A 14,200-nucleotide genomic window follows, 5' to 3' on the forward strand; every position below is an offset into this window, starting at 1 on the left:
GCATCATGAGTCTGGCAGCAGCAGCCCAATCCATCCCCATGAAGCTGCCCCCGCATCTGCATCCCCCTCACTCTGGACACGGCTCTCTCCATCACTCCATCTTCTACTCACTTTGTGCCCATTCTGGATGGCCTCCTTCTCTAATGGCTTTCTAAACCGCGTCACAGTAGAAAAGCGAAGACAATTAGTATCTCTGTTTCAGCAGGAATTCAGGCAGGGATCCTAAGCCAGTGCTTCATGGGAGCAGGGAGAGTCTTCACTAATTCCAGAGGGTTTAAGCCTGGAAGAGACCTGAGATGTCATCTGACCCAACTATCTCATTTTACAGATGAGGAAACTAAGGCCCAGGGAGGGGGAAGGGGCTCGCCCAAAGTCACATGGGTAATAGGATCATAGAGTCAAAGGATCATCTGATCCAACCCTCTGATTATACAGATGGGGAAACTGAGTCTCAGAGAAGTGAAGGGATTCACACAAGTATCAGGTAGTGAACTGAACATTGCACCTAGGGCTGCTGGTGCCAGATCTCTTTCCACTGTGCCATGTGTCAAAAAGCCTGGGCTACTATTGGGCCAGTCAAAAAGTAGATCATTCTACCAGCTGTGTGTGCTCTGGAGCAAAGAGTGAAGAATTTTGTTGATTTATCCCTCACAACATGCTGGATGGAGCCCCTGCAGAAGATTTATTTGGGGTGTACAGAGGGAAGTTGCTCAGGCTGAGTAAGGCAGGCATACTGAATCACTGGAAGGAGAGCCTTGCAAATGAGCTCACAAGATCCATTGATGTATTATCATCTCCCCTTGTGCGGGAACCACTTGGCAGGCCCCCAACCAAATTCTTTTTAACTTTTCATTTCCTACCAATATTTATTCTCCAAAAGAAGAAACTCTTGTTCTAAAAGATACTACAACTACTCTACCAAAGCCTAATCACACCTCAATACTCTCATGACGCTTTGGTCTTCTCTTTGGGGACTTTCCCTTCAGTGATATAGATGGCAACCCTTTCCTGTGTCTCATCTTGTTCAGATCCTTCCCTGAGTCTCTCCCAGCAATACCCATCACCTCTTCTGGTTCTCTTAGTGCCTTGGAGAATCCATCGTAGCCATTGAGCCATCCTATGATTTCTCATTCAAGCTAGACAACCTTCCCACCTTTTTTGTTTTGTTTTGTTTTGTTTTAATTTGGAAAGTTGTATTTAATTAATTTAGAGTGTTTTTCCTTGGTTACATGATTCATGTTCTTTCCCTCCCCTCTCCCCCACCCCTTCCCATAGCCAATGAGCAATTCCACTGGGTTTTACATGTCATTGATCAAGACCTATTTCCATATTATTAATATATGCACTAGGGTGATCACTTAGAGTCTCTATCCCCAGTCATATCCCCATCGACCTATGTAATCAAGCAGTTGGTTTTTCTTCTGTGTTTCTACTCCCACAGTTCTTCCTCTGAATCCTTCCACCTTTTTTGATCATGCATTATCCTCATGAGCTATTTGATGCCACTCTTTGGTCATTATAGTCAAGTTAATTTCCTCATGGCCCAAGTCTTTCACTGGGTCTTTCTCATTGATAGGGAGGGACTCTGCCTCCCTCCATCCACGTGGATTCCAACCCATCAGCACTTTCTCTTCTATGGCCCATAGATCCATTACAGAAGGCTCACAATGTGCTAGAGGCCTTCCACTAGGCAGGATTCTTTTTAAAAATCTTGATAATTCTATTTCCATATAATTGGTTTCCTCTGTAGTCCTACATATTTTATTTTGTGCATTTTAAAACATCAGACTTCACCAGACTCTCAGATGACCAAAAACAGCTACCCTGCCCTCTGGTAAACTCCAGCCATCAATAGAATGAACCATCATGTGGGTAAGGGGACAGCCTTGTTCTGCTTGGCCCCAAGAACATGTGTAGAAGTTGCAAAGAGAAAATTTAGGTCTGATGTCAGGGAAAAAATTCTCTAATGAGACCTGTCTTCCCCCTCCCCACCCCACCCGATGTTATGGGCTAGAAAATGTTATTTTGGGAAGTGTTCAAACAAGGGCTGGATGGCCAACTGCAAGGTCTTTTGCAAAGAAGATTCTCAATGAGACATGAGTTGAACCTTGAGGTCACTGAGGTGCCTCTCAACTCTCAAATTCTGTGATTGATCAGCCATCATGGCGCTATCTTTTGCTGTGAGAGATGATGCTTTTAGGGGCTATAGAAAAGCATATGACTCTTGGCCTCCACATCGAATTGCCCCCTTGAGGATTGTGGTTTTAGACTTCTCGTGTCTGTTTTTTATCCTTTTTCCCCCATTCTTCCTCCTGTAGTCATAAAATCCCAGAATCATACACTTTGGGAATTGGAAGGGAATTCAGTGGTTGTTAGTCTAAGCCTTAAAGGAAAGGCATCTGTGTTATATCCTGGTAAGTGGCATTCCGACCTTGCCTGGAGTCCAGCAAGAAGGAGGCACCACCTACCTCTTGAGGGAGTACTTCTGGAAAGCTCAAGTTGCCAGCAAGTTTTTCATGACATCCAAATTAAATGGACTTCTTTGCAATTTTTATCCATTGTTCCAATTCTGTCCTCTGGAGCCAAGGAGAAGAAGCCAGAACCCCCCCCCCACACACACACACACATGACAGCCCCTGTGACCCTCCCGGATAGTTTTTGAACCCTCCCTCTTTCCCCTGCCTTGAGTCATCTCTTCTCCAGCCTTATTATTTTATTTTTAATTGAAATTTTTATTTAATTAATTTAGAATATCTTCCCATGGTTCCATGATTCATGTTCTTTCCCTCCCCCCACCCCCTCCTGTAACCAATGAGCAATTTCACTGGGTTTTACATATGTGTCATTGATCAAGACCTATTTCCATATTATTAATATTTGCATTAGAGTTAGTGATCACTTAGAGTCTATATCCCCAGTCATATCCCCATCAACCCATGTGATGAAGCACATGTTTTTCTTTTATGTTTCTACTCCCACAGTTCTTTCTCTGGATGTTCTCCAGCTTTTTTAGCAGCTACTTTTAGCTTCTGTTAGTGTATGTGGCTGTCACTCCCTCCATGCTCACCTCTGGCCTTTTGTTGATTCTGATCTCTTAGGGGTTTGGAAAGCAGAAATCCAGAGAAGTTCTAATTGTAAGTGAACCAAAGGACGTGAGACTCAGTATTTGCCTGAGGGGCCTACCTTGGAGTAAAGGGCATGAGCTTTAATGCCCAGATCTGCCCTGGACTTCTCTCTCCCCTCTTCCTTGGCAATCTCATGAGTTCCCTTAGATTGACCCCCCCCCCCCAGCCCAGAGTAATGACTTCCAGGACAAACTCTGGGTATAGGAAGGAAGTGTGACATTTTAGGAAGACCTCTATCTCCAGTGGTTATGAGTTTGTTTTGTTTGGCTCTTAAGATTGAAACAAAACAAAACCAAACAATTATTGATATCCTCCCTCTTCCTGACCCAGATAATCATCCCCTAAAAGAAAAGAGAGAAAAGGCAGCTCAGCAATACTAACCAATGTATCACACATCAACCAAATTGACCAGCACATGTATACTGTGATCCACACCCAACACCATGAAGAGAGGCAGGCTACACTCACCTCTTTCTTTGGGACCAATGTCCATCACTAGAGTTATGCTGAATTCAACTCCATAGTTTGGGGCATTCTTCTTGTCACCATCTTTGCCTTTCATCAAATGGTTTATGGTTTTCAAATAAAGCTTAGGACTTAAGGAGGTTAGTCCTTAATTATAACCTAAACCCAAGTATCCAGAGCAGCCATGTTCTAGGGGTTTGGAGAGTTGGCATTCAAATGTGCTTAGAAAGAAGGACCATGTTAAAAATAAAAGGGCTGACCCTGGGCAGAACCTCCCTGTGCCTCAGTTTCCTCTGCTGTAAAAAGAAGGAAGTGGATAGATCCAAATCTCTTTCCAACTCAACAGCTCTAAGCTATGAAATAGAAAGAGGCAGAACCTGGGTTTTTCCTCATCATAGGAAACTCCCAAGAGAAAGAGTTCCCTCTACCATTGTATGTTGGCACCTTCTCTGTGACTTCGATCTTGTGCCTCAGATATATGTCAGAAGGAGGAATCTGTATCCTCCTAAATCCACAAAATGAGGGCAATAATAGCTGGCATTAAGATAGCTTTCTTTAAATATTTAGGATTGCTTGGGGGCAGCTGGGTAGCTCAGTGGATTGAGAGCTAGCCCTAGAGACGGGAGGTCCTAGGTTCAAATCTGGCCTCAGCCACTTCCTAGCTGTGTGACCCTGGGCAAGTCACTTTTGCCTAGCCCCATTGCCTAGCCCTTACCACTCTTCTGCCTTGGAGCCAATACACAGTATTGACTCTAAGTCGGAAGATAAGGGTTTTTATTTTAAAAATAAAAACAAATATTTAGGATTGCCTTCCTATGTTAAGGAATTGTCAGGATACTTTGAACATTAAAGGTAAAGGAGCCAGCTGTGGACTGGCCAGGAAGTCAAGGAAGCCTGGGTTCAAATCCTGTTGGATAGACCACAGAACAGAAACTTTGGCTTGCACTAAGCTAGTCAGGACCCTCTCTCTACTCACTGGTATGTCACTGTCAGTGGAGTAAAAGGACTGACCCCCATCTGAAAGTTCTGGGCACAGTCCAGAAGGATCTAGTTCATGCTAATTTATAAACTATTATAAACACACACACAAATATGGATGAACTGCAAATATTGAAAGGAACTAATAATAGAGGCAGCATAGTATAGTGGCTAGGTAACTGGCCTCCGAATAAGGAAGACCCGAGTTCAAGGGCTGCCTCGGACACGTGTGATCTGCGTGACTCTAGATGAAGCACTTACCTTCTTGGTATCCCAGACAAATTTCTAAGACTGAGTCACAGAGAAGGGGCAGCATTGGAAGAGGGAATTTCCTCACCTGGGAATATCTTAGACTGATAAGAAGGGACTAACCCAAATACAACAGCAATAATAATAATAACTGGCATCTTCACTGCATATTGAGGTTTACTACTAGCCAACATGGGTGTAATACTTGAAGATCTGCAAAGCCCCTTAATGCCCACTCTGTCAGCTGAGTCTGAGCCTCACAACAGCCCTCTGGGGGGATCCCTGCGGGTAGCATGATTAAGGCAGTGTGGCCTGATGAGTAGAGCACCAGATCTAGACACTGAAGAAGCCTCAACTTAAATTCAGCCTGTGACATTTCATGTCCTTTTGGGAAAATGACGTGACCCTCTTAAGCAGCCTCTCTGCCTTCTCATCAAGTGAGACGGGACCACAGAACGGGGGGTGGGAAGACTCTGCGGTGGCCATCTGGTCCAAGAGAGATGGTTGGCCTAAGTTCCATGGGCTAGAAGTCCCGGGTCCAAAGATATAAATGAACTTTGCAGACTTTAAATGGAGCTATCTCAATGCCAACTATTATCCCCATTTTATGGATGAGGAAACTGAGACTCCGGAAGGCTAATGGATTTCCTGTGATTTTCCACAGGAAAACGAAGTGTTGGGGGCAGGATTCAAACCCAGATGTTTCCTGGTTCTCAAAGTACACTACTCTGTGATGTATGGTACAATTAGCCTAAAGCCTAAACAGGATGTGTGTGTGGAGGGGGGGCTTCATGGACTTCTCATGTTCATAATGTACAAAAACATACATTTGGCTAATTGCTCTTTACAAGTGGTTTACAATATTTGGATCTAATCTGCCAGGAAAGCGTTTGCCATCTTATTGCTGTTCGTGTCCTCCTTCCCCAGGTGTAAAGAGAGTGTCAGAGGAAATCGCCCCTTCCCATACCCCCTCCTGCCACAAACACCTTGAGTTTAGGTGTTGAATCTCTGAGATTCACCCCATGTCTTTACAACCAAGCAGTGTTAGAGAATTTAAAGGCATTACTTCCATGATCTCATTGGAGTGTTGTTATCCCCATTTTGTTGTTGAGAAAACTGAGGCCAGAGGACCTTAGGAGCAGAGATCTAAATGTTTAAGAGATTTCCAAAGTCTTCTAGTCTAATCTCCTCATTTTTGCAGATAAGGAAACTGAGGCCAACTGAGCTTAAACAATTGTCTAAGGTTCCATAAATGAGAATGAGCTTAATTGAGATTTAAACCCCAATATTCTGACTAGTATCAACCCTCTCTTCATTTTACCATGCTGATATGACTTGCACACAGCTGGTAAGTGGCAGAGGTAGGATTTGAACTCAGGTGTCTTCTGGTCCCACATCCTGGTCCCACATCCTGTGTTTATTCTATTCTGTTGCTCCAAGTGTGAATAGCACTCATGAACTCCTGGGGAGCTCCCAAGAAAGCCTCCTTGGCAATCTAGAGAATGTGTGGTGGGGAACGGTTTGGGAGACAGAAAGCTCCCTGTATTCAGAGCTCAGGTATCTGCTGTCCAGCTCTGGGGTCACCTGGGGAGAGTTCTTAGAGTTCACTGTACAAGTCAAGGAGTCTCCATTGGTCTTTGAGCATCGTTTTCATTTTATTTTTGATAGAAACAAAAGCATTTTCTGGAAATATCAAGATGCAACAAGGAGAACAGTGCATGGCTTTGTCAGCAACCCTAGTGGGTCCCTCACCCAGAAACGATTTTGTTCCTGATGTTTCTGGCTCTCCAAAAGATGATTATCAGTCTAGCAAGCCTTTGGAATCACAAGAAATTCAGCCACAGCAGTTTCTGAAACCCAAAGCCCCCTTACCTGACTATCTCTGTCCCTTAAAAGCTCTCTGTCCCTCTTCACAGGAAGACATTGGGGTGCCAGTAGAAAGCCCTTTCCCCCCAGGTAAGCAGCCAAGAAGGTAGGCAGTAGAATACTCTTTTTGATGACATATTACTATTAGAGGTCGACGAGAACGTCCGTCCTATCGACAGCTGGACAGCTTGGGGGCCACTGTGGCACCCTGGGAGAGGAGCTCAACTTGCCCAGATAACTCAGTGCCAGAAGGAATGGATGGGACCTTCCAGCTCACCAAAGGGCTGGGCACAGGGGTGCCTCTGGACATAATGGGTTCTGTTGCTCTCCCGTAGATGCAGCCTATGAATGACCAATGAGCAGTGTTTGCCATGGGTCAACCTGGGGATGCAAAGAGCAAAAACCTCTGTCCCTGCCCTCAAGGAGCTCACAGTCTAATGGGGAGTGGGAGGTGGGCAACTCGCAAGCTGCTCTCTACTGGTAGTATATGGACAGGAAAGATGGGAAGTCATCTCAGAGGGAAGGTACTACAGCTAGGGGGACAGGGAAAGCCTTCTGCACCTAGAGGGACCAGGGCTCAAGAAGCCTCATGGAGCTCAAAGCACGACATTTACATTGAATATTAAGAGATCCCTCCATTTGTCTGTCTCTTTCTCTGTCTCTGTCCCTCTGTTTCTGTCTCCCTCATCCTTTCCTTCTCCCTCTCTCATTCTCTCCTCCCTGTCTCTGGCTTCTATCTCTCTCTTTCTGTCTGGCTCTCTCTTTCTCATTTTCTCCTCTCTCTTCCTCATTCTTTCCCTCTCCCTCCCTCTCTTTCATTCCCTCCTTTTTATTCCACCCTTCTCTCTCTTCCCCCTCTCTTTGTCTCTCTTTCATTCTTTCCCTCTCCCTCTTTCTCATTCTCTCCTTCCTATCTCTGTCTTCTGTCTCTCTCTGTCTCTGTGTCTGTCTGTCTCTCCCTCTCTTTCTGTCTCTCTCTCTGTGTCTCTCTGCCTCTCTCTCTGTGTCTGTCTCTGCCTCTCTGCCTGTGTCTCTGTCTCTGTCTCTCTCTGTCTCTCTCTGTCTGTCTGTCTGTCTGTCTCTCTCTCTCTCTCTCTCTCTGTCTCTCTCTCTCTCTCTGTCTCTGCCTCTGTGTGTGTGTCTCTCTCTCTGTCTTTCTCTCTCTCTGTCCCCCCGCCCCCTTTTTGTCTCTCATTCTTTCCCTTCCTCTTTCTGTAGCTCTTGCCTACTGCTTCCTCCTCCTAGGAAAGGCCCTCCATAACAGCACGGTACCTCTCCTCAGGCCCCTGGTTTGGCATGGTTGGAGGGAAGGGGTTGATGGGCTCTCCCTGTGTTTTCAGTCACAAGGTAATGTGCCTCTGAGGAGGATGAGCATCTTTTCTGTAATGAGATAGAGTGGCCTGGCTACTAAGAGATTAAATGACTTATCGAGGGTCAGCGATTATCTTTGGCGAGACCTGAACCCAGGTCCTCCTGACTCCAAGGCCAGCTGCTGCTTGGCTCCCCTGCCCCTTTCTAATTATACCCAGTTGGGGCCTAATAAATACTTGTTGGTTGACTGATTGGCTCCTCCTCCTCCCCCCACCTTGGGCAGAGGCCGGGAACAAGCCCATCATGGTGTGTCGCTGGGGTTGATGCCTGATTTCTTGAGCTTTTCTTAAAGGGAGGCCAGACTAGACCTCCTAAAAGGTCATTAACGATAGGGCGGGACCACATCGTCCCCATTACCTGGGTGGAGTCAGGGAAGACTGGGGGGGGGGAGCCCCCACCCCCGGCCTTGTCTGTCCTGTCCTGCACCATCCCCCACAATGGAGGGCAGCGCGGACTAGAACAGGGTTTCCTGGAGGGAGCGAAGGGCCACTTAAAGCAGAAATCAGGGTGGAGACCCGGAGGGGCTGCCGAGAGCCTGGAGCCGCTCGGCTGCCTCAGTGGCGCTGCCTGTCTCTTGCAGGGGATTACCGGTGCTGTGACCTGGTCGTGAAGCTCAAGAAGTACGAGCGCCCCGTCAAAGAAGAGGAGATGATTCCAGAATCGCCGCCAGCCCCTGCAGAGCCCATGAGCAGCCCGGAGAAGCCAGACGCAGCCCAGGAGCAGGACGTGTGTCCAGAAGCAGAGCTCAACGTCTTTCCTGTCCACTCCCTGACCCTGAGGGTAAATGCTTCCTGGGCCATCCCGGGGACCCCGCCCGCCCGCCCGGTGCTCTCGGGGCCTCCTCCCGAGCCGTGTCTGACCACCCAGGAGGACGCGGTGGCGGACACAAGAGGGGGCCCCGGAGTGGGGGTTTGCTGCCCACCCATTTCTGCCGCCTTCTGGCTGGCCTTGGCTGTGGGATCCCCCCTTTAGGCCCACTGTGGTTCCCTGACAGAAGCCGCAGGTTGATTTCGGTCCCCCCTCCATTCCATCGCAGAGATAAGGAAAGAGACCCCACGTCTTGTTCAGAATCACCCCGGTAGTCGACGGAAGAACTGGGATTTGAACCCAGGTCTTGTCTGGCTGCCGGGCCGCCTGCCTCTTCTTACCTGTTTGCATAGACCATGGGTTTCCCCCCGTGTATGTACACGACACTGTGTCTGCTGCGGGCTCCAGAGTTTCTTCTCCAGAGTTCTCAGCATCTTCTCCTGGGCCTCTTCCTCCACGGAGGCCAAGAGGACTCTGAACGGCTGCCTCCCTCCCTTCCTCCATCCCGCTTTGTTGTAGAGTCGAGGACCCCCGGGCTTTGTCCGGTGTCCGTGACCTGGGCTTGAGATGAATGGGGTGGGGTCCGTGTTCTCCTGGCAGCCCCCCCGAGGCCCCCCAGCATGCCTCCCAAGCGGTAGGGGCCAGAGAGCCCCCGGGGCCAGGCGTGCCGTGCATCGCGCCCCCTCGAAGCCTGCACTCTTCCCCCGGCCTACCTCTCGGGCCTCCCCAGCGCCATAAACCGCCTCTGTGTCACCCTCAGGAAGCCCTCGAGGTCTACAAACCGCAGTTTATCTCTCGTTCGCAAGAACGCCTGAGGAAACTGGAAAGCATGGCCCAGCAGAGGAAAGCCCAAGGGTGCGAGACCCCCAGGAAGAAGCCCAGCCCCCTCCCTCTCCGGCCAACGAAGAAGAAGCAATACACCATCCCGCATCCTCTCAGTGGTAAGTCGGCGTCCCCCCTGCCCCACCCCCGCTCGGCCCTGGCTGGGGCTGCTCCCCAGAAAACAGAGAACGCTGGGGGTGGGGGAGGGGGGACCAGGCCTGGGAACTTCCCACGGGGGGGTGGTTAGTTTTTTTTTGTGGCCATGCCAGGCCTTGGGCACCTGTGCATGTGTGGCCCCCAGACCCCGCCGGAGCCCCAAATACCCCTCTTCAGCCTTTCTCCACTCCATGGGGTGAGCTGGAGCCGGGAGCGGCTCTGTAGCTCGGGAAGCAGACTCAGAGGTGTCCCAGGGCCTGATTCCCCTTCTGGGTGCCTCACCTCGACAGGCCCATCCACGGGACCCTCCTGGGGTCCTTCTCAGAGCCTGAACCCCGTCTGAGATGCCCCTCAGGCCGCCCATTCCCGAACGGCCCAGGCTCTCCCCTAACCAGCAAGACACATGCGATGGGGTGCCCTGGGAGTGGGCCAAGGAAGGAGGGGAGCTGGGCTGCTGCCTCCTGCCACCCCGACTCCAGGAGGGCGCCCCAGGGGTCTGGGCAAGGCTCGGTGCTGCTTCACGGCATGGGAGGGGCAGCTGGGTAGCTCAGTGGACAGGGAGCTGGGCCTAGAGATGGGCAGTCCTGGGTTCCAGTCTGGCCTCAGACACATCCTAGCTATGTGACCCTGGATAAGTCACTTCACCCCCGTGCCTACCCTACCTCTTCTGCCTGGAGCCAGGATTGATTCCAGGATGGGGGAGGGTCACTAGATGATGCCGGACAGAATATAATGGATACATCCGACTGGACCACAAGGGTGGGGGTAGACGCGTCTGCTTGGCAGACTCGGCCTGCCGAGGTCTCAGTGGCTCCGGTGAGCTTCGTGAGGGATTCGAATCCCCTTCGCGGGTCTAGGTCAGATCTCCGCGTTGCCGTGCTCTGCGGACTCCGTGGGTCAACCTTCACTTGGGAGCTCCTTTGGCCTCCCAATCCCTTGCCTGGCACACAGTAGGCACTTAATGTTTGTTGACTGACTGGCTCATTGAATAGGGCTTTGTGTGGACTGGAAGAGGCAATAGGCCTGCTGTTTGCTGTCCAGTCCAAACCCAGACCGTGCTGTCCAGTTCTGGCCCGAGGGTTCAGGATGGGCTGGAGATTGGCTGAGCCGCTGCGAGTCCATGCTACAGGCGGCCCATCAGAGGGACTAGTGAGGGAAGACTCAGCGATGGTGAGAGCCAAAGGGGAGACACAAAGAAGTCTTGTTGGGAGCTTTGGGAGAAACGAGAGGCTGGGAAGAGGCTTGACATAATGGAAGATCTACCCGTCCCAGGAGGGCCTCGGGCAGAGGCTAGACTCCCCCTTCGGAGGCACGTTCCAGTGAGCACTGCTGGGGCCCTTCCAGGCTGGAATTGGATGGTAGCCCATTGGGATTTCCATGGTGTGCACTAGGAAGCTTCACCAGGGTCACAGAGCTAAGATGCAGAGGCAGGATTCAAACCCAGGCCTTCTGACCCCAGCTAGAAGACTAGTTCTTTCAGACCCTCAGTTATCTTCCTTGGAGCTCTGGAAAGTTCAGATCCCTCCGAATGCTGCGACATGAGCGAGTGAGGCAGAGATGTGCCCTCGAAGCCAGACAGATGCCTCAAGGCTCTCCGATGGCCCGTGCTTGAGCCTCTCACCCACATATTCCTGGGAACTTGTGCTGGCCCCTTGGGGGGGAGGGTAAAACTGAGGCGTGTTTTTGGTGAGCTTCCCAAGGAAATCAAAGCGCGGTGACACTCAGCTCAGCAAACTCTCTGAGGGTCCTTGTGGCCGGCGACTTGGGGAGGGCAAAGAGGAACTCGAACTCAGAGAAGTCGTCACGGGGCCTGACCTGTGGCCAGCAAGGGTCCACGCAGGAAATCAGCCTTGCCCCTCCAGAAGGAGCCACTCTTTCCCATGAATGTCTAGCCCCTTGCGTGGTGCTGGGGATGCAATTGGTGCCTGTTGATGGATGGATGGATGGATGGATGGATGGATGGATGGATGGATGGATGGATGGATGGATAGGTGTATGGATGGACGGATGAATGGACGGATGGATGGATGGATAGATAGATGGATAGGTGGATGGATGGATGGATGGATGGATGGATGGATGGATGGATGGATGGATGGATGGATAAATGGATGGATGGATAAATGGATAAATGGATGGATGGATGAATGGATGGATGGATGGATGGATGGATGGACGGACGGATGGACGGACGGATGGATGGATGGATGGATGGATAAATGGATGGATGGGTGGATAAATGGATGGATGGATAAATTGATGGATGGATGGATGAATGGATAGATGGATAGGTGGATGGATGGATGGATAGATGGATGGATGGATGGATGGGTGGATAGATGGATGGATGGATGGATGGATGGATGGATGGATGGATGGATGGATTGCATGCAGAGCTTTCTGGAAATGAGGCTGAAGATGGAAATGGGTCCTTGGCATTTAGACACATCGCCTGGGACCTGCCTCTTTTTTTCCAATCACTTCCAATGCTCATCATTTTTCTCTTAAAAAATAATGGTTTTATGGAGACTTTTTTGGACTAGATCTCTGATTTCAGTTGTCTACAGAACTCCCAACGAGAACTCTATCCATGGAGTTTAGCAAATTTGCTGGAACTTAGAATGGTAGTTACTTGGGGCAGGAAGGAATGAAGAGATTTGCCTACAGTCAGGGCAGGACCTGAACCTGGATCTGTCTTTCTGTGAGGCCAACTCTATCCACTGTGCAGCACTGTCTCTCAAGATGCATTTTGCTTGAATATTGCAATCATTTCTGGAATGCATCCTCGCTCTCCTTCTCCTTTGTTACAGAGGAAACTAGATGAGTGACAACACCTGATGGAGGGACCTTAGCAGACAAAGAAGCCAATGTTCTGCTGGTGGTTTCCACCATCTTTGCCAAGAGAAGAAAAGCTCTAATTCATCATCTTCTCCAACTTTCTTTCTAGACCGATCGTTCTCCCCACCTTCCAGTCAAACTAACCTGCTACTTAATGCTTCCCTGTATGATGCTGTTGTTATCCAATCATGTCTGACCCTTTGGGACCCTGTAGACCACAACACGCCAGAGCCTCCTATCCTCTGCTATCTTCCAAAGACTGTCCAAGTTCATGTTCATTGCTTCCTCGACACCTTCTAGCCATCTCATCCTCTGCCATCTCCTCCATTATTTTCATCTTTCCCTGCATCGGGGTCTCCTCCAATGAGTCCTGTCTTCTCCTTATTGGCCAAAGGATTTCAGCTTCCCTATTTGACATTCCAGGGAAGAGTGTGAATTAATTTCTTTAAGTATTGACTAATGTTATCTCCTTGCTGTCCAAGGGACTCTCCAAAGTCTTCTCTGGGACCCCAATTTGAAAGCATTGCTTCTGTTGTGCCCAGTTTTCCTAATAGTCCAACTCTTGTTGCTGCTGGAAAATCCATTGCTTTGACACTACAGACTTTTGTCAGCAAGATGATGTCTCTGCTTTTTAGTATGCTGTCCAGATTTGCTGTAGCTTTCCTTCCAGTCTCTGCTTCTAGTGATCTTTGAGGCCAAGAATATAAAATGAGGCACTGCTTCTATTTCCTCTTCTTCTATTTGCCAGAAAATACTGGGACCAGTTGCCATGATCTTAGTTTTCTTTTGAGCTAAGCTCCAAGCCAGCTTTCACACTCTCCTCTTTCACCTTCATCAAAAGGCTTCTTAATTCTTCACTTTCTGCCAGCGGAGCAGCAACATCTGCATTCCTTAAATTGCTGATATTTCTCCCAGTGACCATAATCCTCACTTTTGAATCATCCAGCCTGGCTTTTTGCAGGATGTCCTCTGCAAACAAGTTAAGTGACAACATACAGCCTTGTTGTACTCCTTTTCTAATCTTAAACCCATCACTTATTCCATGTTTGGTTCTAACTCTCACTTCTTAACCCACATACAGGTTCCCCCTTGTACTCTCATCTCTTTGAGGACTTATCCCATTTTGTTGTGTTCCACTCAGTTAGAGGCTTTCATGTAGTCAATGAGCAGAGGTAAATTACGGTTTTTTCTGGACTTCTCTATCCTCCATAATCCAGAGAATGTTGGCAATTTGGTCTCTAGTTCTTTTGCCTCTGAAAACTAGCCTTCACTTTGGGCAATTCTTGGTTTAAATATTGCTGAAGCCCGTCTTGCAGAATCTGAAGCATGACCTTGCTTGGCAGATGAAATGTGCACAATTATTTGATGGTTTGAACTTTTTTTGGCTCCTCCATAGAGGAAGTCCTATAATCCCTGCCTTTGTTCAGGCTGTCTGTCCTTCTTAAATTGTATCTGTTAGAATTCTCTGTTCCTTTTAAGATTAGGATCAAAATCCATCTAGAAGATGCTTCAGGCACTAACTG

At 48.9% G+C, this 14,200-nt stretch overlaps 1 protein-coding gene across 3 annotated transcripts in view; it reads left to right on the forward strand.

Moving 5' to 3' along the window:
* Window positions 1-14,200, forward strand: part of C1H10orf90 (chromosome 1 C10orf90 homolog) — a 299,367-nt gene that overhangs the window by 233,922 nt on the left and 51,245 nt on the right. For all 3 annotated transcript variants that reach the window (XM_007478239.3, XM_056795168.1, XM_056795165.1), the window contains 3 exons: window positions 6,486-6,773; window positions 8,635-8,834; window positions 9,622-9,802. In XM_007478239.3, the coding sequence (XP_007478301.2) occupies window positions 6,486-6,773; window positions 8,635-8,834; window positions 9,622-9,802 (669 nt within the window). The remainder of the gene's footprint in view (window positions 1-6,485; window positions 6,774-8,634; window positions 8,835-9,621; window positions 9,803-14,200) is intronic.

This window comes from Monodelphis domestica, chromosome 1 (genome assembly GCF_027887165.1).
Source record: "Monodelphis domestica isolate mMonDom1 chromosome 1, mMonDom1.pri, whole genome shotgun sequence".
Classification (NCBI taxonomy): domain Eukaryota; kingdom Metazoa; phylum Chordata; class Mammalia; order Didelphimorphia; family Didelphidae; genus Monodelphis; species Monodelphis domestica.